The following is a 27,249-nucleotide window of genomic DNA, read 5'->3' as shown; positions in this document are numbered from 1 at the left end:
GACCAGTCTCAGCTTTTTCATAGCGTCTCATAAGGAATGCTTAGAAGATTGCAACAGTTTGTCTTCAACAAATGCCTCAAACCGCTTTCGGCCCTTCTCTGCGTAGCACAGGATATCTTCCTTTGCTTTTTCAGGCACAAGAGCTGACGACAACACACTCTTCAAGGGAGACTCAACCGTAAATGAGTTGCCTTCGCAGTGCAGCTCTATCGACTGGCGGAGTTTCATGGCGTTTTTTCGCGTTCTTACAGCAACATCCCAAGAGAGCTGATAGTGCTCGTTCCGCTCAGAAGCCTCGGACGCGTTTTATTACTTTACCATATGGTAGAGATGCAGTGACGTGACAAGAAGGTGATCTAGGGCGGCTTCGTCTTGACTTAACCCGAACATACCTCCGTGGCGCTTTAACACTTTGATCTCCTGTTCTAGCGTCTGATCTGTGAACAACCTCGTGAACGGGATCTCTGACTTCGCTCAATAAAATCCTCGGACTTCAATGCCTCATATGTCATAAGGTCCTCATGCTCGAGTGCGTTCATCTGCGCGAGGTGGACTGGCATTAGCCGAGCGCAGTTGAGGAGATCGTACGCGAAGAAGTACTTTATCAGGCATTCCATCGCTATCAGGTAGCCTTCCCAGTCCCCAGAGCGGCAAGCATGGATGAGCTGTAACAGGTTGTGCAATTACTTGAGGTACTCTATCATAAATCGCCCAAGATTTCAAGTCCTTGTTCTTCACGGTCTTGTGGTTTGACCTTTTCAGAGTACCAGGGCTGGATGTCGTCATAGATGTTAACCATTTCTGGACTACGCTCGTGGAGGGCCTCTTTAAAGGATACGAAGATACGAATAGAGTGTTTCATTTTATCCAGATGTTCACCATTCTCTGCGTTAGCCTTGCCTAAATAATTTCCATCACAAACTTGCCATCGGGAGGAAAAACTAAACTTCATTATGACCATCACTGTGCTTCCTGCGCTCGAGATTTCGAATTGGCAAATGTGAAATGCCACGTCTAAATCAAATGCCGCATGTTTTTAATTCGAAGCGACTCGAATTGGTATATGATTCGGTGCATATGTAATTCGACATCCAAACCAGGCCTAAGTGACATAAAAAAAAAAAAAAAAAAAAAAAAAAACAGCTGTAAAACTCCAAACTCTAGGCGTGTTTCGCAATTTTAAGTCCTGAAAAGAAACTCGTCAGTTCGCGCAGCACATGCTATCATTCGTTACTTAGGGTGTGTTTCTTTGTTAAGATCATTCCGCAGTATTGCACTGCGCATCCCTAGTTCGCATAATTTCACACGTGATTAGCGCGCGCGCATTACAAAATGACGGCTTTTTCTTTACGGCTGGACTTCGCCATAGAGGTAAATCGTCATTTCCTCGAAAACGAGTACGATGACCTATCATTTTTTTTTCTGTTGTTTTGAATTGAATAATAAATTTCTCTGTGTAAAATAAATATGAACCAATTCTCAGTGTAGAACAAGAAACAATCGTCCGAAACGTGAATTTAGCAAGCAATTGTGACTATAATCATGGTGCTATTATAAGGATTTATTGGGTACAAACAAGGTACTGTTGCTTCTAAACGAACATCGGGACCCCTCATTTTTATTTCAAAATTTAAGTTCCTATAATATAAACAATCAATAGGCAAAGTTTGACGAAAATCTCAGTGCAGGTTCTATTTCAGCGGAATGACCTTATAAAACAACCAAGATTGGACTGTTAAATCCGAAAACTGATTTTGCGTTTCTTTACTAAACAGATCAATCCGAGATCACTCAGATCATGGTGCGTCAAAGGAACCGAAAAATCTTTGCCCAGAGTGGATTCTTCGGTTCCTTGATCCGAGGGATCTTGGATTAATCTGTTTAGAAAAGAAACGCAAAATCCGTTTTCGGATTTAAGAATCCAATCTTGGATTTTCTTAAAGAAACGCACCCTAAAAGTTTATTAACAATGCACTGTTTTCCTTTAGAAGTATGAGAGTTTGAAAATCAAAGATGGCGGATCCAAGATGGCCAAAATAGTTGGTAGTTAATCCTGACGTCATCGCTGGTTGCCATGGTAACCAATCTAAGTCATACGACGAACGTCATCAAGAGCAAGCTTTGTGTAAAGTTTGGTCCCTGTACCTTGAATCTAAGAGCAAAGACATTCGCAAAACTTATTTTTGCATCTAATTAGCATAAATTAGCATAAATTTAGTCCTTGAGAAGCCAGAAACATGGGAAGACAGAATCTGTAAATTTGAACCCCATCGGATTCTTACTATTCGACCCAAAATTAGTGCAAAATAGCGAAAAATTCAATTTCGGCACGAAAGTCCTACGGGAGCGATTTTTCGGACATACCGGACCTCACTATATTATTCCTATCCCAATATAACCGGGAGTTTTTGGCGTTTTATGATCAGATTTCAGAAGCTCAAGGTAGTTAACCAATCATTACGCCCTGTCGGACCCAGACTTCTGAAATTCCGCAAATGATGTTGTGGAATTTGCTATACTGCTTGATAAGAGTGCTTGCAATCCACTCTCTCTTCCAACGCTACACGAGTTTCACTCAAGAATGAGCTTATATCGAGAATCCCACTCATTCTGCGCATGCGTATGTCATTATAGTTATGTTATTGTGTCCTTACTCGTTTCCTCCTGTATACATTCGTCAGTCTTCATGCACAAGATCGTGACTAAAACACCAAACGAGTACATACGAGTAACATACGAGTGCATACCAGTAACATACGCGTACTTACTAGTACATACGAGTAACATACGAGTACATACGAGTAACCTACGAGTACATACGAGTAACTTTCGAGCACATACGAGTAAAATGCATCGCTACCACAATTCACGAGGGAAGTCCGTGTAGGCCTGTCATTATCTTTTGTTTTCATAGCGCTTGGTTTGTTGCAGTTTTCGAGTATGTCACGTTACGTCACAGGCGGACCACTCTATGTGATCTGATGTGCTCGTGCTTAATAATTGTTTTTATTATATGGAGAAGAGTGCTTTACTGGGAACTAAACCACTCGTAGATTCCATACGCCACTTCATCCGGGACCCGAGTGGCGTATTTTCCGTATGTCACCTTTGTGAGTGTCGTATCGTTCAATGAAGTCACGATTCCCGCCTTTTGCTTTTGTTGAATTGGTTTCTCCATATAATAAAAAGAACATTACACGTTGGCTCGAAGATATGAATTTTATGTTCTCGTGGCAAGAACAATATCTCACTCGTTCGCTTCGCTCACTCGTGAGATATTGTTCTTGCCACTCGAATATAAAATTCATATCTTCTCGCCATCGTGTAATATCCTCTATATATGAAGCGAACTGAATCTATGAGAGTTATGAATAAAGCTCTGAAAATTGCATATCCAAATTAAATCTCGGTCTGAATATCCCAATAAAGTTACATGAAATGATAATCGACTCATTTGTGGTGTTTTTTCGCCTTCCTGGGCCGTCTGAAGCGTGTTTTTACGAGACTACTTCTCGCCGGATACCGATAACACACGGGAGGGAGAGAAGGCTCGCAACATGGCGGCCGCTAGCCGCGACCTCCTCCACTTCAAACTGGAATTTTCAGTATTTTGGCGTCTATTCCAGTTTGAAGTGGAAGGACGTACCGTTATGGGTGATTCATGACTGGGAAATCACGTATCAAAAACCTAGGTCTAGCTTAAACACTGCAGTGTACTACTGATGCAGTTACAACACGGTCTATTCACGGGCCTACTCGAAGTTCAATATTACTGGCAACGTTTTAAGTTTGTCTTTTTGTTTGTTTGGTTTACTCCAACGAACTTTCATTCTGAGAGTTTAGTCTTTACGATCAAGACTATTTCTGTATATAGACGGATGGTACTTCTTACCCTGTTGACAGTGGAAACAGTGATATCCGCTGTGAGGTCCAAAGAATCTAATACCGTGATAGTAACATTTTGCGGCAACTTCGGCATCTGGGTGGAAAAAAACAGCCATTAAATATTTGAAGTATTTTTCCATGAAAAGCATTCAAGGGAACCCCTACTTTGAAACACCTTCATTAAGGGACACAAACCTTTGTTGTGGCAAAACCCCGGTACAAACAACAGTTTAATTAGTATTTTTCATTCCTATTAAAAGAAACCTCTTTTAAGAATGTTTAGAGCGATGTGTGATGAAAGTTTCAGTTGTTAATTTGAAAGAAAGATGAACAACGTACGAAGTAGGTGTTATCATAACCGTCAATCCTCGAATTAGCGCCCGGGGCGCTTATTTCAAATTAAGAAGAAGACGGGGGCGCTTATTCGAGGGGGGAGGGGGGGGGCGGGGCGGGGGGGAGGGCGCTTATTTAATTTTTCCCAAATCGTGACCTGACATGATCATTTTTTAATACATCATCTGCGCGTAAACAATAACATACGCTGTTTTTGACATAAAAGGCTGATCCTAAAGTTTAAACTTGGGCACCGTTAGTACTTAACGTGTTCAACGTGTTCGCTAAACGTGTTCACAAACTGAAACAATGTACAAATCTAATACCACATGACGAAAACTATAGATGCTTTGTTGTCTCATTACTCATCCACAAAATGGAGGGGAAGGAAGGGGGCGCTAATTCGAAGCCGGGGGCGCTTATTCTACCGGGGGGGGAGGGGGCGCTAATTCGAGGACTTACGGTAATGATAGCAATTGCAAATCATAGTAAATGATGCCAACTAGCCTCAACTTATTTAGCCAATTTAGATTCTGTTAATTTTAACTCTTTACGCTGGAAATAGCTAACTTAACATAAATAAATCCAATTGGATTTCAGTTCTCCCTGTAACTTCTTATATTGAGATAGTGTGGCAAATTGCAAAAGTAAAGTTTACTGCCAGAGCGCACATTGCATTCTGTCCAAGTGCTTTCATCCTTTCATCTTTTGCCAAGTTAAAAAAAAAAGAAGCCTCAGAGCAAGAGAAAGGTCCAGTAATCTTCCCTTGCCACGACTAGGAAAAGTTCAAGATTTTGTAACGCTTTGTTAATGGAAGCCAATGCCTGTATAATGAAAAGTATGTTGGCGCACAATGCATGCAAGTTATAACAGAGTTAGACTGAGAGCAGTCTCTCTTTGCTCGAACATCCGTGAGAAAGAACGCAACGAAGAACACAAAACAACATTGAGCGTGCGAGCGTCAAATGCGAAGCTGCGAGCCGTAAGTAGCGCGGGCGTCGGAAGACGTCCGACGCCCGCGCTACTCGTGGCTCGCGGCTTTGCCACTCCCCGCTCGTATGTCACGCTCGCAGTCACGCTCGCACGTTCACTTGATTTGCGTTCTCCCCCACGGATTCTCCAGCAAAAGAGAGACTGTTTTGCGAGTTCTTAATAATTATGTGGTGGTAGGTAGACTTTTCGTAATGACATTACCATCTACACGACTGGCTGTATGTCCAAAATGCCGCAAAATTACGTATACACTTAGTTACTGGTTCCGAGGAAAACAGCTAGATCTCGATGTTTCCCGAGACAAAGTCGAGGGAAAACACAACTGACTGTTTCCTATAGGACCACTAATTTTAAAAGTGGTTTGTTATATACCTGGATTTTATTGTACAGTAATAAGGTAAGAAGAAGTCAAAGTAACCTTGGGTTAGTGGGAGAGTGGGCCATTCTCACTCACTCACTCACTCACTCACTCACTCACTCACTCACGTGACCATACATCAACCTGTCAGAGTGCGCGTTAGATCATTCAACTAGACCCCAGCTATCAAACAATTAGATTATTCGCTCTCCATTTCTATTGCGTGATTGTTGACGAGGGCTGCGTTTTAGTATAAATCTACTAGTCGTTCAAAACTTTATCTAAATCCTCTTCACAGACACTTCGAAAACGCCAAGAAGCGACCGTCATTTTGTTAAGGACGCAGTGCTGCGCTACTTACAATCTATCACAGAATATATAGTGAGTAGCGTAGCCAATCAGAGAATGGCATTCGTGATAAAACGCTAGTAGATTTATACTAAATAACAATAGGGTTTCTTTCCCTCCATCCAAGCTCACTGCTTCTGTTGTAATCAGCTGCTTTTTAAAGGAAAGTTCTTGTTACTTACTATGAGGTCTTTCGTTTTCTTTTGAAGTATATCAACCTGAGCCACCAGAGAACGAAAATTTAATATCTGTTCGGCAGAGAAGTTCAGTTTGCTCTGATCTTGAACGGTCTCGCCAATGCGTTCTGTCTCCACTGAAAACCCTTCAAGTTAAGATAATTTATGATAATGTTGTCTGAATTATGCATGAGAATGTTGTAACACATTGCCTCTTCTTATGACATTCGTTTAGAATTGTTACTGTGACTAGGCTCGAAGCCTTCATACAAAGACCTTTTCGAAAAAATTGCCAACTTTTAACCGTTCCTCGAGGAGGCCTAGTTAAAATATATTTAATTTCACCTTTATTTAGGTTAATTTATGCTTGTTGAAATAAAGGTGAATGTTGAAATGTCCGAAACACCCAACTGGCAATGTTATCATGCAAAGCTGGAAATAACCTATAGTATAGAAATCGTTTGACGGTTATTCAAATCGTTAAATGCAATTTTTCTTTAGTTCTACATTCTCTGCAAGTTGTATCAAAATTTTATCTTTTTTTGCATCTAATGTTTATGCTTACATAGTACGGAACTAGATTTTTGAATGAAGTTTTCTCCAAAGGATTGATTGTTTTGTTCTGCTTTGAAAAATATTTATAAGTTTTGGACAAATGCGACCAAATTGTTGAATTTCTCAATGATCTGCAGATATTCATTAGAAGTTTTCTCAAAATTTACCAGCGCAAAAGCCGAATCTCTCTGACGCAAACTAGTCGCATTTTAGTTCCTCCTTTCCCCGGAATAATGAAACGAAACATTTAGCCGTGCTTTCGTCAGTGAAGTTTCCTGTGCTGCGTAAAATATGGCGTAAAAAAATTGCAGAAAAAAATTCGTGACGTGTTAAGACGAAATACGATAGGAAATCGACAATTTCAGTTTTTAGTGGACAAAAAATCTTGTACCAGAAAGATAGTATATTCTTTTTGCATTTTGTAAAAGCTTAAGATATAAATAGTTGCCTGAAATAACACCAAAACAATTACCTATGGGAACTCGAGAAAATGTATTTAAAGATCGGAGAAATTGTGCAAACACATAGGTAAAATTTCGTAATGATTTTCATATCACCAATACTTTCGAGTGTTTCATATAAACTTCTAAATCTGTTTTTGACATTTGGTGTTGTTAGAAATGGTTTCTTTTGATTTTGATACAAAGTCTCTGTTCGCTTGTTACTGGAGCTTCTGGTGAATCCCTTCTTAATAATCTTACCTCCATACACTGCTGCGTAAAAAGCCACCAAAACAGCAGGGAATGTCTTCATGGTTCACACTTAAAACAAGAAATCAACAAGCAAAATCAACTTTAATGGACTTTGCAAGGTTTGTGACTATCTGTCTCGGCCTTTCAGTCAGTTCTGCAGTAATCAAAACAAGATGGCGCCGTAAAGGTCGTCTGATGACGTCATATGAATTTATTTATTACGTAGTAACAATACGTTTTGGAAGACGCCCTTTCACAGCTCTTTTTTTCCGCCACTTAAACTTATCCTTGTGAACTTGATTAGCGGAAAAGTTTTATACAAGAAAGGAACAGTGGTATGAAAGCATAATGACTATTGTAACAATAACCTTCCTACATTACATATCATACCACCCTTTATTATTTTCCATACCGAGTCAAGAAGTCTTCAAATACCATGCCCTGGCGTTTATTTCAAACTTAGCTTCGTTGATCTGGTATCTATTTGACGTTTCCATTATATTAGGAGCTGGAGTTTATAAAACTAATTATATCCCGGATATCCTTATATCCTTGAGGGTGTTATTTGCAAATCTACCCGGAGGCCCGGCGTTTAATCACGAAAATAGTATGCTTATTACGACATTACCTATCAAATTTAAGAAAACTAAACATATATACTCTATAGTCTCCTTAGATTAAAAAAAAAAAGGTGTTTGGCGCTTGGAAAGATAAGACCACGCAAAAGGGGATGCCTGAGATTCAATATAATCAATCCACATCGATCGGATTAGTTCACAAAGTGTTCCTACTTGCGAATTCCACAACTGAAAGGAGGCTTGCCAAACGTAAGCAAGTCAAAAGTAAAAAGAGGATTGGAATTAGCATAAAATGACGTTATATATAGAACCATTTTGAATTTTGCAAGAGGGAAAACAACATTAGAGGGAAAGAAAAGGTCATTGGAGTTAAACAGTTGATTCGCAGGCGATTATGAATTTAGCCTATGAACAGGCTCTCTTGTCGTCACCAGTTCACCCTCCGGCAGCCAGTTTCTTCTCGGCACTTCCAGCCGCGCTCAGACACTTCCAGCCGGAGCCTGTTCAGAGGTTATTGTGAATTTTGCTTTATTTTACGTTTATTTTACTTTTTAATCTAACAATCTGACCTAAAAGTGTCGATATAGTTTCCTTGAGGTTTATTTCGATTTTATAACAGAACCTCATGGGGAAAAAATACCTTTATTTTGGCGTTATTTTGTGCCTGCTTGTCAGGTGTCAGCTCACTTAATCTTCTTACATTCCACTCAACTGGTGGCTACTTTATACCTCCACCTTGCATCTGATTATTTGAGAACCGGTTAAAACGTACAGGGTTGAGCCTGTGTAAGCGTTTCGTTGCAGAAGTCCTAAATATCTTTTTCACGTTGCAAAACAATTGATGATGAGAACTGGAGTAATTTTACACGCAATCCGGCCTTGGTTGAAGTTTGTGCTTCAGAAAAATTTGAGGAAACTGCTCAATGACTTTCGCATCCAACCCGAGACTCGCCACAAGTGGAGTGATGGATGTTTTAGTAGCTGTGTTATAAATATGCCATCAATCACGTATGTTTAAGCCCAATAATGCATTGTTTTAGCGACACCGATTCTTTTATGCGAAGTGGGATTGTGGACTTATTTCGATCCGTGTTCGATTATAAATGTAAGTGTAATCTTCGCGTAATTGAATTTGCTCGCAATAGCTTCTACTTCTCAACAAGACTGAACTTAAGAAACCTTGAGCTGTTTTTCATGTTTAGGATAATCTTACCACCAGTTCAATGATGTTCATGTAATAGCCCGACTGAGAACTAGAAGCCAGGGCTGCTGAAAAGCCGAAAAACCTGCTGGTGTGTCAACCACGGTGTATGTTTGGTTGCTATTTCTTATTGGGCGCAGTTGACAGTCTTGAAAAGATTTTATTCAACTGGACAAAATTTTATCAAAGCCCTTTTCCTTTTATTTATTTATAATATTTTTTTAGTAGCGTTTGTATGACAACCTGAAATGATCTACAGCTCATTTGGTTTCCCCCTTGCTATGATTTTTTTCTATCATCTGTATCTTTGACTTGCCTTTGTTAAAGATGCGTCTGGATTACTCCCCATTTAACATTGTCGTGTTTTCTCTTAGAAGCTTTAGTTTAGCGACAAGCACTTATTTGCGAATTCGAAACACACAACTAGAAGTTGTTACCATGAAAATTAATCCCTTGAATCCTTTTTAAATTACGACTAAGCAGTTATAACAGCCTAGGCACAGGCCTTAATAAAACCTTCATTAGAGTGTTTCTGCTTAAAGCAGACATTGATCAAATATTTTAAGATATCATCGTTTCTGGGTCCTACTACAGAGTTCTCTTACCTTTTAGAGTCGGAGATCACTCTCAAATGGTTGAAGACGAAAACTACAAGTTGTAAGATCCACCACAAGTTAAATAAGTTACAATTGATGAGCTCATAGACAGCTCATCTATAATTAATACATCCGTGTTCAGTGATTCAAATTCTTTGCACACAAAGTATAAATTTTTTGATGTTTTGTTTAGTCAAAATCCGACATCCTCATCGAAAGAAGTAGTTATTTTCTGGGTAATAGCAGCGACCGTTATAAAAGACTTTTACTTCAGTACATAGGTAGTCATCTTCAGGTTCAAGATGGACCCGTCACCAGTTAACTAATGTTTAGATCATAGCTCAGCTATGAGGCAGGCAGAAACCCAGCGGCACATGTAGAACATTGACCGCATAACCAATTTTTTCTGCTCACATGACTGACATGGCGTAAAATTCTGGAGGCACCTGTTGGGTTTTTGTTGGTAAGCTTTCGGTAATTTCTTCGGCTAAATTAAATTTCATATTTACAAAACTTGACGTTATGTTTCATTTCTTTACCATTCTTAATATTGTAGCATGTCCAGTAATAAAGCCGGACTCAGCGAAATCAGTGAATAGTGTTGCATTAGTTGTAACAATATAGCTTACGGATAATTTGAAGTAAACTTATATATCAAGCATAGCCCAGAAACAGATCAAAAACGTGCTATCGAACTAGATTAAGTAACAGCAATCTATTTCATACTCTTAAATTCAATTTGGCAAAACTTAATTCGACCTTTATTTTCGTTAAAAGGGCAGCCCAGAACGGACGCCTAACAGGCTAACTGGATGGAGAGTTTGATAAAAGTCTATTATTTCCGTTTTGCTTGGATTATTAACCGATAAAACCCAAGCCTACACGATGATTTAGTTCAAAATAGTGTTCTGATTAGCGGTGCGTGTCGGTCTTTTTGCCTTTTAGATTTTTTGTAATGCTACATTTTAACTCTTCTTAACCGAGCAGGAGGTCTGTATGGGAGAATCTTGACCGAGGTCGTGACTACAGACCAAACGCAGTCAGGTCTGTACATACGACCGAGGTCAAGATTCTCATACAGACCGACTAAGCTCGATTAATAAAATGTTTATTATATGGCAAACCGTAGAAAAATTAATTCGTTTAATGTAACAGGTTTGTACCAGCTGACATTTTCTTGCGAACGGCGATGAGCCGAACTTAATTCTACCAAAAATTGCGCGTCTTCTACACTTTTGTCCTTATTTGTTCTTTTGGCACTTTCATAAATAAATATTGTTAGATGAAAAAAGTCAATATTTTTGCATTTTAGTTTGCAACTTTTTCACGCAAAATTTAACCGGTCTAAATGCCGGTTTAGATGGGAATATCTATACCGCTTCCAATATCGATTTCAGCCAATAAAATTCGTGAATTCGGTAGTGCTCAGTCCTTGTGAGCCACAGCCATATACATTAATAACTAGAGGATATTGTACTATGTCCAGAAGATCTGAATTTAATGTTTGATGTTGGGAACGAGTGTGATATTGGTCTTGTCTCGAGAGCATTAAATTCAGATCTTTGAGCCAACATGTAGTGTTCTGTGCCATTAAAGATGTGTCTATTGGTGTAAGATAGGATAGATGAATTTTCACTTGTTTGTCTCAAGATGGAGTCACTTTGAGATGTTGATCGCGACCGGTTTCGACTGCTATACTGCTAGTCTTCTTCTGGCGGTGAGGTCAATTATTCACGTATCGCTATTTGTAGCGCGTTGGTTCGCTGCTATTGATGCATTCCGATCCTCATTCAGTTATTCCAACTTTGTGTCCTTTGTTCCCTCAGAGGCCCGCTTTGTAATTGACGGTTTGTTGTGCTTTTTGATTGTAGGTATCTATGCTTCAGGAATTTCGATCCCACTATCTCTATTGATTTTATTTGGATGAAGTGTAATATAGATATCTTCCTTGACCCTTCGTGTGTACCAGTGAGGGTCACGATCAATAAACTTGACTTCTCCCAAATGGGTAAATGCCCCGCCTCGTTGGCGTGCACCGAAATTGCGGAGGTTCGCGTAGGAGAAGGCCGTATGTCTCTGTCATGTTCTTTTATCTTCTCTCGAATAGCTTTCCCTGTTTCTCCGATATACACTCAGCCGCATTCGCAAGGAATCTTATAAACAACACCGTCTTGTTTTGTTGGTTCAAAGGTTCGTTACGTCAACATCTCAAAGTGACTCCATCGTGAGACAAACGAGTAAAAACTCATCCTTGCTACATGAAATAACTCTTTTCATAAAAAAAAAAACACTCATGTTTTAAGGAGGAAAAATTACACTGAGCAATAGCCAAAGAGCTTCTTTAATTAACTGAAAATAACAATTTTATCAGTAAACTTCCATAAAGATCTTTTCTCCGGACTTTATATATTCTCGTAAAAGAAAAAATATTTAAAAACAGTTTACCAACGCAGTAACACATATTGTTGGCAGATATAGGCCAAACTTTCCGTGACGTGAATTAAACCCCTTCGCAGTATCTAGTGACCGTAGCGTGATGTACGCCCGAACGATTTAGTTTAATACTTTAATTTCCCTGACAGACAAATGACCAGGAAATTTTGAAACAAATTAATTTGAGTTATTTGAACGAACAGTTACAAGCTACCTTTAACACAAATTAACCAGAAGTTCTAACAAACATTTACTTTGAGTTATTTTGAGCTAACAGTTCCATTTTGAGTGCAGTGACGTAACGTGCTGTCCTAGAGATATCAATCGATGTATGAGCGCGCAAAACAGAAGAGTTGCGAGAAGTTAACAGATAATCGACCTAGCATCATTAGCATAATCTGATCCACCACTGCAACCCTTAATTTATTTGCCCAATTCATGGGTTAAAAATGAATCTTACAAGAAATAAAAACACAAAAACAAAAATGAGATAGCTTCCCTATGATACGAATGCTTCTGTAAAAATATGAAAGACAATTTGCGAACGACGGTCAGGAAATACCGAACAAAATCAACCCATTTTCCGAATTCCCTTAAGCCTCTCTATCAAACCGAGGCCTGATGCACAGCCATTCATATGGAAATGACTATAATTTGCATGTCACTGAAATCTGATTTCCATATAAAAAGATGGAAACCAAGACTTACTTAGAAAAAGAGGCTACAGGTAATTAAGACATGGCCTATTCTTTAATTCTTCACCTTGTACATTAGGTTCCAACGTTGAAGTTGGACTGACGTAGCCCTTTAGGTCAAACCCCCTTTCATTAAAAAAAAAAAGGTAAATAATCTATTGCACGGAAAAACACAGAAACTTTTCAAATTTTCCACCATTTGTTATACACTCCTTACCAATGAGAATTCCGAAAATCTAAATAATCATCAAATATCATAAGTTATAAGAACTTAAATTTTAAAAACGATCAAATGACAATCCAGTCGAAAATGTAACGGAAAAAGAACCTTTGAAAGATATATCTCATGGAGACATTTATAGAGTTTCAGAAACCTCTTTTTAAATTTTCAAATCTCCACTGAAATGTCCGCCAGTTCCTGTGAAAACGCTTTAAGATGTAGCAAAAATTGACAGAGCATTTCTTCATTTCAAAACTTTTCATTGTCTTGTATATTTCTGGATCTCTCTCTGAAACCCAACGCTAAGGCATGGCAAATAAAGGGCCTGTACTGGACTATTAAATCTGTAAGAGTGAGGTCTATCTCTAGGACAAAGTTTATATATATATTTCACGACTTAACGCGGAACTGTCTTAGAAGTTTTTGATATTTTTTTCACACCCTGCAGGAGATAGTAGACGTCTTTGAGGGTTTTGTAAAGAAAACAGCACATTACTTGGGCTGTGAGGATGCGTGAGGTGGGACGATCAATGCGCTACGTGGATAGAGTTCCATCATTTAAAAATTTTACCCATATCAATGAATGAGTTGCATTAATCTTGCGCAAAGAACTCTGGGACGGTTAGGGGGCAAACATTGCAAGTCGCTTGTACATAATGAAAAGTGGAAAGGTACTAAAAAAAATAACTATTTTGGAGAGTGATCAACGCTTTTTCGCCTTCGTTTTATCGCAAATTGATTTGGGCAATTTTGATACGTTTAATATGTAAGTTTTTGTTTGAATAACGGTGAAACATGTGATATAATCTACCGATAAACTCCCTTGCTTCCATGAGTTTTATTGTGAAATTACATCGCGTGCTGGTCTCAAAATGTTACAAAATTAATCAGGTATAAGTCGGGAGAAATTAACCCAGTAAAACCTTTTAAGTTGTGTACAGGCTACTTCTGGCTTACTTTGAAGCTCAGTCATACAAAAAAAAAAAAATAATGGAAATAAGCCCGATGCCAATCATTGTGCTGTGTGAGGTACCGGGGTAGGGTCTTTCAGAAAAGTTGAGTAGGGGTCTGCGGCCCACTTCCCAAAACCCTTACCCCATTTATGACCAAAATCTGCGTTTTTTGCTACCCTATTTATGACCTGTCCAAAAATTCGATAGCCTATTTATGGCCATTGCGGCTGACACAGTTGCCCCAAGCATAAGTTTTGAAGGGCTTTTCTAGACTGTTTTATCGATGTGAAGTGAAGTGAAGTGAAAGACTTTATTTAATGAGGGTGACCCGTGACAGTAACTTAAGTTACTGATAAACTTGGGGCCCTCAGCTTAAAATAATTAGAATGCTAAAAATATATTATTTACAATAAAATGCTAAAATACGATATTATTTACAATAAAATACTTAATTAAGTTACTATTAAAAATGGTTACAAATAATAAACTGGACTTACAATTTCAAACATACTACGAATAATAAGAGTTAAAAATCGATAAAGATAAAAAGGTAGCTTCTTCCAAGAAACATACTCAATTCAAGACTAGAGTGCTAAAACCATACCCTAACCAAAGTGGCCAAAATCGTACCCTATTTATGACCAAAACGACTGAAAAACCCTACCGTTTCGGGCCGCACATACCTATATAACCCATATATGGGAGTACTACCCCCTGCGGTGGGGGGGGGGGGGGGGGGGGGGGGAGTTTGATTAAAATGTGTAGACAGATCGTGAGTCCCATACTGTGTGGCCATTATATTATGTTGTTCAAAGCCTTTGTTTCGCTTTACAAGTGCTACGGAGCAATAGGCGAAGTAGTCCCAACCGTTCTTTACCGCGACCGAATTATTATTATTTTACGTTCACTCGGAGTATTGTTATGAGAATATTGTAAATTGCTCGCTTCCGAGCCCTTTAAATGTAATTTGGTTCAGTAATAGGGAACTTGCGGATCGCAGTTTTATTCACCAGTTGGTCATTTGTCCGAGTTGGAATGCATGTATTCGCTTTCGAGAAATATTATAACCGACACGAAAATATAGAAAAGCCAACAGTAGCCTCTTTTCAGTTAACAGCTAGAAATCTAAAGTTATTGTTCTACTTTGTACTTTGCCGACTCTTTGTACACCTGAGCGTGTGCAACGCTGTTTCACTAACTTTCATTTAGAAGACAAGTAGTTCGTTATCGGGTCATTTGAGTTTCTTTTATTATTACAATCTACTTTCCGTTCCCCCAGAAACTAGCCAGCTGAACTACTTTTCTCTAATGAAGTTTTATTAGTTTTCTCGGAGGTTAGCCAGCTGAACTACTTTTCACTAATGGAGTTTTTAATGCTTTCTATTCATAGGATAATTTTTCTTGCTGTCGGTAACACCAATTCAGAATTTCAAATTTAGGTATCTCACTTTTAATTTCCTAAGTTGGTCTATCTTAATCTCAGCCTGTGTAATTCTAATCCTAGCACTCTATTTTTAATTTTGGAAGCCTCGTGCTGTTGATTAGAATTCGCTATCTTAATTAAGTACTTTCCGCTCGTATTGTATACTTGAAGTTACATTAGCATATTGTAAACACTTGACGTGTAAAGGATGATATATAAGCAAGTACGTTTGTAAAGCTTTTTCGATTACATCGATTACATCGGCTACATCGTTACGATTTTACAGCGGCTACTCCGCCGAGTATGTCAGTTTCACCCTCGACGTTAGAGTGCAGAATAAACTACTGTTGGACCAAGTTATGTCTCTTCCTTGACGTCCGTAGTGAAGACCATTGAAGTAGATCCTCGTGTACCAGGAAATTGTGACGAATTTCCGTTCCCGCAGCAAAGCAGTGCTCTCCAGAGTTAGATTCCCCCAGTTGTCAATTCAAGTGTCCGTTCAGTCCGAAAATTTACAGTGTTGCAGGAAAAACTTATCGTCACAGTAGCTTACCGAGAAAACTTATCGTCACAGTGATTGAAGAAGAGTGGTACTTTGTGGATCTTCCAAGGACGTTATCAAGGCGCCAGAGCAGATTCAAGTTCACCAAAGACGCTAGTTGTTGTAATCCCTTGAGTGCGAACAAAGGATAAAAGCCGCTCAAGTAACGTGAGTACAAAAATCAATTCTTTGTCCTCATATATGAAGTCCGTGAAGAGAGTTTTTAAGAAGAAACTTTCGCCGTATAATGTACGAAGTAGGAAATCAGCCGTTCCCGTAGTTAAAGCCAGTACGCCTAAGGTAAATAAAGAAGTACAAGCTTCGTTGTCAGAAGAAGAGAATTGTACATTGTTGTGTGAATTACCATATTATCGAAGTGTCGTCCACGAGTCGTCGACGCACGCGTTAGATTTAAACGAAGAAATCCAACCAAGCAGACCCAGAGACGGCCCACGTTTGTCCACCGCATTTTCCAGTCCAAGTCAGGCCGATAGTACGAACAGAGAAGCCATAAATATCAGTGTAGAACAACGCCAAGAGTCGTCCATTGTTCAACCGAGTTCATCAAAACAAGCCACTCCCTGTGGACCGCGTGCAACAAGCGATAGCAGTTCCTTAGAAGACTTCACTCCAATTGACTCCAGGCAGTTACAGATCGGCCCTCAGATTGCTTTAGAAGTCGAAGAAATCAGCGAACCCGAAAACGAAGAGCCAGATCTAGAACAGAACTCGAGTTTAGCACATAACTCAAACCTGTTAATTAATTCACAGTTGACTAATCACAGTCAAGTAGGAGATAGCATAAATTATAAAAAAAACCAAAACAAAACAAAACAAAGACTCGCAGCGACTCTGTCCCTAGCGCCGACTTCAGATACACAGAAACGGAAAGCGAGCGAGAAGATTCAGAGGATAGCGAACACGAAGAAAATCAAAACAATAACAAAGAAAAGAGAATAGAAAGCGAGAGAAATCAACCCGACCTATCAGTCATCATGGAAGCTGAAACACTTAGAGAATTAAGAGAACAAATGGCTACTCTACATACCCAGTTGAGGTTACAACAGAGGACCCAACAGCAAACAGCCAGTGCATTGGAGCAAGCACCAATTCCAGAAACAGTCAGCACGCGAAGACCAGCCCCTTTCCATGGTTATGACTCTGAAGATGTGAACCGATGGTTGGATAAAATAGAAAATTACCTAACTCTTCGCCGCATAGACCTAACCAGTAGAACAGCGCAGGCGGAGCTGGTAATGAATCTAGCCGGACCCGCAGAAGATTTCTATTACTCCTTACCCCTTGATCAGAAGTCCACGTACGCCGACCTGAGGGATTCTTTGAGAGAGAGGTTTGCAAATGATAACCAGAGCTGGATAATTTGGCAGGCAGTTACCACTCGCCAACAGGGAGCAATAGAACCTTTGGACACATATCTAACTGACTTAACAAACAAGTTCAGGCGGTTGAGCATTACTGATGCGGAAAAGATGCGTCACTTTGTCCAAGGGTTACGGCCAGAAGTCAGGGAGACAGTACTGTTAAGACAACCCAAGTCATTCCGCGAGGCTGAAGAAATAGCAAGGCTGACTTGTGCAGTGAAAAACACCATGGGTTCTCCTGTAACTGGCGTGGCGCGACAACCGAGTCATCCCACTGGAATAACTGAAGCAAGCGCGACCAGCCGTGCGCTCCTAGCAAAAATGGAAGAGATAAGCGAAAAACTTCAAAAAAATAAGGAACCCGCTAAGGCAGAGGATACGTTAACTGACGCTAAACTCCTTGCCAGGCTTGATGCATGGATTGCAGGCCTCCCGGCTAACCCAGGTATACAGCAACCGTCGCAATTACAAGCAAAATTAAATGAACTTGTAGAGAAAACGCCATCCAAGGGTGACAATACAGCGATTCTGGCAGCATATGCAGAACCAAACAGGAGAGAAAATCCAGATTTCATGCGCGAACTTCGACGAATGGAAGATAAATTAGAAGAACTTTCTCGCCAAATGGATGCTCGGATTAAAGGGCTGGCTCGACGAAATCCGCCAAATCAGGTTGATCAGCCGAGACAGCGAACACGAGAAGGTCGACCCATCTGTTATACTTGCGGAAGAGTTGGACATATTCAACAAAATTGTAACCAGAGATCTTCACGCGAAACCAGTAACTACGACCGATTCCAGCCGAACCAGCAGCGACGTCAAACAAGTGAAAATTATCCTTCCCGCTCGGGCTACAATCAATCCCAACGACGGAGCGAATTGCCTTCTCAGTTCAATGCAAGTGGCCCGCGAATGGCCGTGCTCGATGATGGAGATTACGAGGATAGTTTCGTCGCTCCGCTAGAACAAAATACAATTCACCAGACAATTCCAAAAGAAGGAGGCGAGTTTCCAAGAATAAACTGGAGCGATGTCGGATCGCAAATTGGCAAGGAACTATCTCAGCAGTTGCCAAATACGTCTCACTTGGTCCCAGAAGTGTTCCAGCCAGGTCAAGGAAAGGAAAACCAGTCGCCAACTGTGGTTATTAAAGTATCAAAACCAAACTCCGAAAGTGGTCAACGAACAATGGAGCCGAATAATGAAAACAAAGCAACTGGTGAAGTAACAACCGCTGCCCGTCCCGAGCGCGAGTTACCTGGAAACCTGGAAACTAAGCCCAAACCGGAAATCCGTCAGCCCCTGGTCACTAGTCCGCTGAAACCGAACAAACTCAGTGGAGACCAAAGGAATAACTTACCACAGAGTCAGAAAAACCATGATGTCCCATTTCCTAACGCTGTACGCCGTACCAAAACCAGAATTTCAGCGGATACAGATGTTATTGTTGACCTATGCACGAACGAGAACATCCGGAATCCCTCGGACCCAGATCTCTCTCAGCCACGACATAGTACTTCCGCCGGAAGAGAATCCACTGAAGTCAATAATGACAGCTTGCCTAACCATAAGCCAGATCCTGTCCAGACAGAACGTGAAACTTCACCTTCAACCGATGAACAGTGTAACATTACAAATAAGCAAGCCAAGCCACGTGACCTAACAGTCACCGCCCAGCTACATGGCCAAGACATTAAGTTACTCGTAGATACCGGAGCAGGCATGACAGTAATTGATAAACAGTTTACACGAGACATCTATAAAGGTGAACTACCCAAGTCAGGCTTCCCAGGTAATCCAAGCAATCAGCAACCACCAGAATTGCAAACAAAGTTGGAGAAACTCAAAGTTGGAGAAAAAGTATCAAGAAAATTTGACGGCAGTCACGTCAGAGATGGAAATACAGGTAACATCGCCGCGTTTTCAGAAGCCAACAATAGAGAGACGTCGGAGTTGCTTAAAGAAATTCGCCGAATGGAAAACGGTTTAGAAAATCTGAACCGACGAGTAAATCGCATGGACCGCCTCGCCCGACGTAACCGCACCGTGTGCTATAGGTGTGGACGCACTGGCCATATCCAATATAACTGTTACTATTATTACCAGCCAGAAAGCCCGTACCAGAACCAAGAAGGGAGCCAAGAGTACCATGCGAATTACAATCAGGAAGAAAATCAGTGTCTGGCAACTCATCCCTCGGCCCATTTGTCCGTATTAGATGCTCAGTATGCCCAGCGAGTTCTAAATTACCATGACAACAAAGTAAGGAGTTCAGGATCAGCTGAACAAAGCTCCCGTCAGCCAGTACGCACTTGCAAACTAACATTTGAAGGAGAAGAAAACTCGTCAGATCGTGTGTTAACCGCGCTACCAAAGCAGGAGAAGACAAACAGCCAGGAAAAAGCAACAAGTACAACACAGTCACAACAAGAAGTGAAGCTGACAAGAGCCAATAAGCGACAACCACAAATCTCGCATAAGCAAGTATCTTTGCCCGCAACAAAACACCGTCAATCGAAGTCAGCAGCTCAGCCAAGCAACGATTTCTCGTCTGGTAAAAAGGATTTCAAGCTAAAGTGCAGTGATCTAACTACAGAATGTGAAATAGCAGGCCAAGCAGTTCAGTTACTCGTGGATACTGGAGCGTGCGTATCGGCCATACACGAACAGTTTTTCACGAAGATTTATGGTCAATTCCCGCCTAATATGAGCGAAGGTTCCTTATCGGCTGTCCAGACAGTAAGCGGAGAGAAAGTCCCAGTGTTAGGAAAGATTACGATACCTTTACAGTTGCAAGCAAGAGAATATACCTGTGAGTTTCATGTCATGCAGAACCTGACCTACGATGCTATCCTTGGTCGAGATTTTCTACAAAAGAACGGAGCCCTTATTGATCTGGTAGACGGTACTCTTTCCTTCAAAGGAACAGGATACGTTCGAGAACAAGCCAGCACAAAGACTGTGCCAGTGATGGGAACCTTCCTTTCCCAGCAGAAGTTGAAAGAAAAGAACACCGTGGTCAGTTATGCAAATCTAGCGCCTTTTCCAGAGATTTTAGAGTCCAAATTTGTTCAACGCAATGAAAAGAACAAATTGATGTTTTCTCACCCGTCACTGCTACTTTTGCTGCTCATTGTCCTATACCTACTGACAGCTTCATGCACGCCACCAACGGAAAACAACGACAAGCCCGTTATTCAGAAACTGCCCAAGTTCTTCACCCAGGAAACCCCCGATGATATCCTTCAAGGTGGTCCCGAAATTTGTACCCCACTTAGCCTAGCGAATCACAAGAGATCTGACCAGAGTGAAGCCCAAAATGAAAGAAACGTACCGAGAGTTAAAACATTGAAGTTAGTCGTATCGCTCTTTGAAACCGGTGATGTTCAGAAAACCTTAAAGGCCATGTCTTCAAGCCAAGAAAACAGTTTCGGGTTACCACAAGAGATTCATGTCTACCGAAATGTAAAGAATCAAGAGAGCCAGTTTACATTTGACCAGGAATTTTGAGAGAGGAAGAGGTGTTGATGACATTGAAGAAGTAACGCATTATTGACGCATATAGACAAACAGGTTAATGAGAAATATATCCTCGTAGAAATGAGATTATAGGAGGGATTTCAGTGTCGAAGTAGACAAGTAGACAGTTTTTCCAAAAGAGACAAGCTAATGGAACGAAATTTGATAAGGAATATTAAAGTACCAAGAAAGATTTTTAGGAATTTTCTGGAGACCATTTTAACGCTTGTAAACCATGTTCAGATAGTCAAGTTGAGTTGTAAATTCCTTTTATACGTCTTGCTCGACCAGGAGGTCTCGAATTAAGGTGGGAGGAATGCTACGGAGCAATAGGCGAAGTAGTCCCAACCGTTCTTTACCGCGACCGAATTATTATTATTTTACGTTCACTCGGAGTATTGTTATGAGAATATTGTAAATTGCTCGCTTCCGAGCCCTTTAAATGTAATTTGGTTCAGTAATAGGGAACTTGCGGATCGCAGTTTTATTCACCAGTTGGTCATTTGTCCGAATTGGAATGCATGTATTCGCTTTCGAGAAATATTATAACCGACACGAAAATATAGAAAAGCCAACAGTAGCCTCTTTTCAGTTAACAGCTAGAAATCTAAAGTTATTGTTCTACTTTGTACTTTGCCGACTCTTTGTACACCTGAGCGTGTGCAACGCTGTTTCACTAACTTTCATTTAGAAGACAAGTAGTTCGTTATCGGGTCATTTGAGTTTCTTTTATTATTACAATCTACTTTCCGTTCCCCCAGAAACTAGCCAGCTGAACTACTTTTCTCTAATGAAGTTTTATTAGTTTTCTCGGAGGTTAGCCAGCTGAACTACTTTTCACTAATGGAGTTTTTAATGCTTTCTATTCATAGGATAATTTTTCTTGCTGTCGGTAACACCAATTCAGAATTTCAAATTTAGGTATCTCACTTTTAATTTCCTAAGTTGGTCTATCTTAATCTCAGCCTGTGTAATTCTAATCCTAGCACTCTATTTTTAATTTTGGAAGCCTCGTGCTGTTGATTAGAATTCGCTATCTTAATTAAGTACTTTCCGCTCGTATTGTATACTTGAAGTTACATTAGCATATTGTAAACACTTGACGTGTAAAGGATGATATATAAGCAAGTACGTTTGTAAAGCTTTTTCGATTACATCGATTACATCGGCTACATCGTTACGATTTTACAGCGGCTACTCCGCCGAGTATGTCAGTTTCACCCTCGACGTTAGAGTGCAGAATAAACTACTGTTGGACCAAGTTATGTCTCTTCCTTGACGTCCGTAGTGAAGACCATTGAAGTAGATCCTCGTGTACCAGGAAATTGTGACGAATTTCCGTTCCCGCAGCAAAGCAGTGCTCTCCAGAGTTAGATTCCCCCAGTTGTCAATTCAAGTGTCCGTTCAGTCCGAAAATTTACAGTGTTGCAGGAAAAACCTATCGTCACACAAGCACGTCTTTAAGCGATTCAAGGGTGGTTCCTTGAATATCTCTTTAAGAATTTTTGTATTTAAAAATGTCATTTGTCCGTGATTATGGTTTCAAATTTTGGTAAGGACAGTTGAAATTGCGTGACAAAAGAAAAAAAAAAGGGGGGGTAGAAGTTTCTTGTGCATTCTCGATTTCTGTTTTAGAACTTCTTTTCTGTCTTTATCTGTAACTTCTCGGAGGGTCTTTTCTACCTTTTGCTCCGGTTAGGCGTGTTTTGAAATATTCTCTTCAATGGAAATTTCGCAATAAACCTCACGCAAGCAAGGAAGTTTATCAGTAAATTTTACCACATACTTGACGGTTATTGAAACAAAAACTTACATTTTCCATGTATCAACAGTACCCAAATCCATTTGCAATAAAGCATTGGCGAAAAACCGCTGAACTCTCTCCAAAATCGTTGTTTTTGGCGTCGAAACAACTTTTCGCTAACACATTTCCTTCTAGCGACTCTGTACTTGCAATGCATGTTTGCCCTTTGACGATCTCAGAGCTCTTTGCACGTATATGACATGGATATCCGATTGCTGGCAATTCATTCATTGAAATTGAAAATACTCGGTTTACTAGAGCTGCTTTCCGGTCACGCAATATCATTACAGTCACCTCATAACTAGGGTGCTCTTCTTTGAGAAAATCCGAGATTAATTGCATTCTAAACTGCAAAAAACTGATTTAACGTTTCATTACGAGACGGATTTACCCAGGCTTGACTCGGATAATGGTGCATCAAAGGAACCGAGGGCCCCACTCGGGGTAAGGATTCTCCGCGATCAGTTCTTTTGATGCACCATGATCCCAGTGATCTTGGATTAACCTGCAAAGTCCGTTTTTGGATCTAACAATTACTGGATTCTTTGGTTGCTTTGATGCACCATGATCCCTTGAATTAATCTGTTTAGTGAAGAAACGTAAAATCTGTTTTGATAAAACTCCAATCTCTAATTTTCCCAAGCTGGGAACGCACCCTTTCATTCTATTGCGAGATCACAATGAGGTATCCAAACTTACTACTCTTCTCATCGTTAAGCTAAAACCGATTAAAGGTGTTTCTAACTCCTTGCTTGCTTTCTGTACTTTGGTGTCACACGAGGTATTCCTCACCAAATTCACGGCTACCTTAAATGTTTCAGACTTCTGTATATCATCAGTAAGAATTCCTGCGTCTGTTGTCTGCACATGCGTATAAATGAAGAATATTGTTGTGGTTTACAAAGTGAACTCCAATAAAAAAGAAAGAAAGAAAGAAAGAAAAAACTAACAACAACATTAACAACACAAAAACAAACAGACAAACAAACAAATGAAACACAACACGCGTTCTTGCGACCGGAGGGAACTGAGAATCGCCTTGAGGAATAGGCGATTTGCATGATGGCGTCATTTGACTACAACTACCAGAATCCTTCAGTTTTTCTGTTTCTTTGGCGAATCAGGGCAATTGTTATTTAAACCCCACTGGGGCTACAAAATTTAATGATAAAGAGAAAACGAAAGGAATTCTGGTAGTTGTAGCCAAATGACGACAACGTGCGAATATGCTATTGAGGTAAAAGTCTTTCATTTTAACTCAAACTTTCAAGACCATTCGTATAAAGAGTGTACTTCTTACCCTGTTGACAGTCGAATCTGTGAGATCCGCTGAAAAGTCAAGATTATCCGAGTAGAGAAAAGCATTGCGTGGTCACTTCGGTTTCTGGGTAGGTAAATAAAAGCCATAAAGTATTTTCTATGAAAATCATACAGGGGAACTTGTACTTTCGAACATGTGCCACCATTAAAATGGATCTTTGTTCAGGCACAATCCTATTCATGATTATTATTATAGTTGCTCTCACTTCAGTTAAAAATATACTTTTAAGAGGGCGCGAATATATTTTTTGCTCTTCCCTAATTATAAGTCATGAAAATTTCAGATGTTAATTTTGAAAAAAAAAAAAAAAAGAAAATGGTGAAGTACGATGTACGAATGATCATGATACTATGTTTAAATAATTTCAAGTCATGGTGGAATATTTATAGCATGTTTATTGACAGAGCCAGTGAAAAGCGCTAGCTCTTCCCCCACCTCCTACCCCGCCCCCTCCACCATTCTGTTGATCTGATGTGTTTTGGTTTGTTTTGTGCAGTTTTTGCGACAATCGGCATAAAATATTGAAATAGTGATAGTGATCATTGCAAGCGCCCTCTTTGCATCCTTTTTAACGACCATCTATAGGCCGAGATGGAGAACGACTTAAGGTAATTCCTCTGAAATAAAAGTGACAATAGATTTTTGCTCAAACTTTGTCTACTGAATATTTGTCATATGATAACTTCAATTTTGAAATAAAAAAGGGGGGTGCCCATGCTCATTAAGGAGCAGTGAGGCATTGAAAATGCCCCATTTTGGCATTACATGTATTTAATGCTTATTATAAGAACGCATTCCCAGTAATTGTAACATCTTTGTGAGCCCGGACTCATAAGAACACGCATTAAACTACAGTCAATACAATGTGTCGGACACAAATAAACGTTTTAAGTTTGATTCAGGCAGAAAGCTAAATCCTTGATTAAAAATTTGAACCAAATTTCTTGACGTGGCTACCGACTACAAAATAGAAAAGACCACAGTGTATCTGCTATTTTTCTTATTTATTCAATTCTCAGCAATAGAAATTAGATCAATCTTTTCTCACGTAAAGCTTATGATTAGTTGATTACAATGACTGGAAAAAAAATTGGGGTGCCCATGCTCGTTGGTGAGCTAGAGCCATTTTTCAACTGACAGAGCTCAATATCAAGGCAAATCCGTCATGTTTTCAATGTACGCGTGCACGAGCGCGCGCTAATGACGCCATAAATTATGCGCAGTAAGGATGCGCAATGCAAATGTGAGGAATGACCTTAAGGTGTCTCCATAGGGTAATCATTTATGGCGTTGCGCGCGCAAGTGTTATGTTTTGAATGCTGTTTTTTGCATTCACTTTCACACCTAGTCCTCTCAAACTTATTACATATAATAAGTCTTGAATTTTAAATGCCCAAACAAATGTAGTTTTTACTGTTTTTATGGCTTTATTTGTGATTTTCATGAATTTCCTTCGGTGAAATCTTCCAAAATTTTTACATCACATCGCTTCCAGCAGGATACGAATTTTAAACACAAAAAAAGGTGGGGTTTGTAAAGGCAGTTTTTTTTCGATATTTTCAAATTTATGTCTTTTACCGCTGCAAAAAATCTGGTCTTATAGATTTCCCTGACTAAAATAAAATATTAACTAGCAATCTGCCAAATTTAACGGAATTTCACCGAAGGAAACGCGAGAAAATTCACTATCAGTTTTGCTTTTTGTGCTCATGTTGACGCAATAAAATATCAAAAAACACTGACGTTTCCTTTGAGCGCGCGCAGATTACTTTCTCAGCGCTCGTGCGATCGTAAAACTATAGGGAGCCACCTTAAGCAAGGATTAGATTTATCGAAGCTCATTTGCTTAATTAGTTCCAGGCGTTTCGCCCGATAGCTCAGACACCCAGTGACTGGCCGCACGAGGAGCGGTAATTAAGATTTGTTTCCCTTGACCCAAACTTACTGCTTCTCTTGCGACCAGTCATTTTTTTTTTAAGGAAAGCTTGTAATTGTCACTCACTATGAGAACTCGGGCTTTCTGAGACCAGATATCCAGTAAATGTAGCAGTAAACGTAAACGTGTTACGTCATCGGAGGTGAACGTCAGTTTGCTCTGATCTTGAACGGTCTCATCAATGCGTTCTGTTTTCCCTGAAAACCATTTAAGATATTTTTTGATAATGCCGGATTAGTATAGTGTTAAAATCTTGCCTTTTTCTTTAACATTCGACTAACCTTGTTGCTGTCACTGTTACTGAATTCGAAGCCCTCATACAAAGGCCGTTCTGACAAAATTGCCAATTTCACCTTATTTAATTCAATGTACGCACGTCTATACATTCTTAGTGAGTTACATCAAATTTTAACCGTTTTTTGCATCTAATTTTAATGCTTACCCACTGCGAAACTACTTTTTAAAGTGAAGTTTTCTTCAAACGATTAATTGTTTTATTCTATTTTGTTAAAGTGGTAAAATACTGTTAGCGTTAATATTTTCTTGAGCTTCGAAAATTAAAAGGAATACCTCAAAATTGTTGAATTTCTCAATAATCTGAAAATATTCATTAGAATTTTTCCCAAAATTTACCAGCGTCAAAGACGAATCTCTCTGACGCGAGTGACATTTCAATTCTTCGTTTCCCGGAATAATAATAATAAAAAAAAACATTTAGCCCGTGCGGACGTCAGAGAAGTTTACTGTGCTACGTAAAATAAAGGGTAAAAAATGAGTAGAAAAAATTCGTGACGTGTTAACAATCTTACCTCCACACGCTGCTGCGTAAAAAGTCACCAAAACGATAACGAATGTCTTCATGGTTCACACTTGAAAGATGGCTCAGCAAAATCAACTTGAATGAACTTTAAAGTGCACCTAATCCCCCAATTTTTTTTTCGCTAAAATGAATCTAGACTTTATTTGAAGCATTTGGGCGAAGAAATTTTTGAATTTGGTTGAATCCTCGATTTTCTATGCCCTTTCAAAGTCGCGCTTGATGTGTTTCACGACTGCGTCTTAGGGAGCCTGGGGCGGCGGTACCTGATGACGTCTACCCAGGAACCAAACACAATGGCGCCTCAGTCAGCTCTCTGTATTTGCTCGAGAAAATGGAAACAAAACTAATCGTTCCAATATATTTTGGCACTAAGACATCCAAGTTTTGTTTCAGAATCATTTGTTTTTCGTCACTGGAGTCAGAGTTAGGTTTCGATTCTGAAGACACCGAAATAAACTTCGATCGAGCACGTTCGGCAACTGTGAAT

General features: G+C 39.8%; 1 protein-coding gene and 1 pseudogene across 2 annotated transcripts in view; one reads left to right on the top strand and one right to left on the bottom strand.

Moving 5' to 3' along the window:
* Positions 1–26,991, bottom strand: part of LOC110055446 (uncharacterized) — a 31,633-nt gene extending 4,642 nt beyond the window's left edge. The window contains exons 1-7 of one of the 2 annotated variants that reach the window (XM_089271869.1): positions 26,752–26,991; positions 26,009–26,139; positions 23,986–24,069; positions 23,385–23,546; positions 7,350–7,409; positions 6,100–6,239; positions 3,893–3,979 (exon numbers count right to left, since the gene is read on the bottom strand). In XM_089271869.1, the coding sequence (XP_089127995.1) occupies positions 3,893–3,979; positions 6,100–6,239; positions 7,350–7,401 (279 nt within the window). In that variant the 5' untranslated portion in view covers positions 7,402–7,409; positions 23,385–23,546; positions 23,986–24,069; positions 26,009–26,139; positions 26,752–26,991. Of the gene's footprint in view, positions 1–3,892; positions 3,980–6,099; positions 6,240–7,349; positions 7,410–23,384; positions 23,547–23,985; positions 24,317–26,008; positions 26,140–26,751 lie in introns of those variants that run through there. The other variant, XM_020761838.2, reaches the window with a different exon arrangement.
* On the top strand, positions 14,864–22,142 carry LOC149105500 (uncharacterized; annotated as a pseudogene).
* Positions 26,992–27,249: the final 258 nt, after the last annotated feature.

The sequence above is a fragment of the Orbicella faveolata genome, unplaced genomic scaffold (assembly GCF_042242905.1).
Source record: "Orbicella faveolata isolate gen_17 unplaced genomic scaffold, um_ofav_v1 contig_34, whole genome shotgun sequence".
NCBI classification, from domain to species: domain Eukaryota; kingdom Metazoa; phylum Cnidaria; class Anthozoa; order Scleractinia; family Merulinidae; genus Orbicella; species Orbicella faveolata.
Note: the sequence above shows the minus strand (reverse complement) of the source record. Positions and strands in the feature narration are given on the sequence as shown.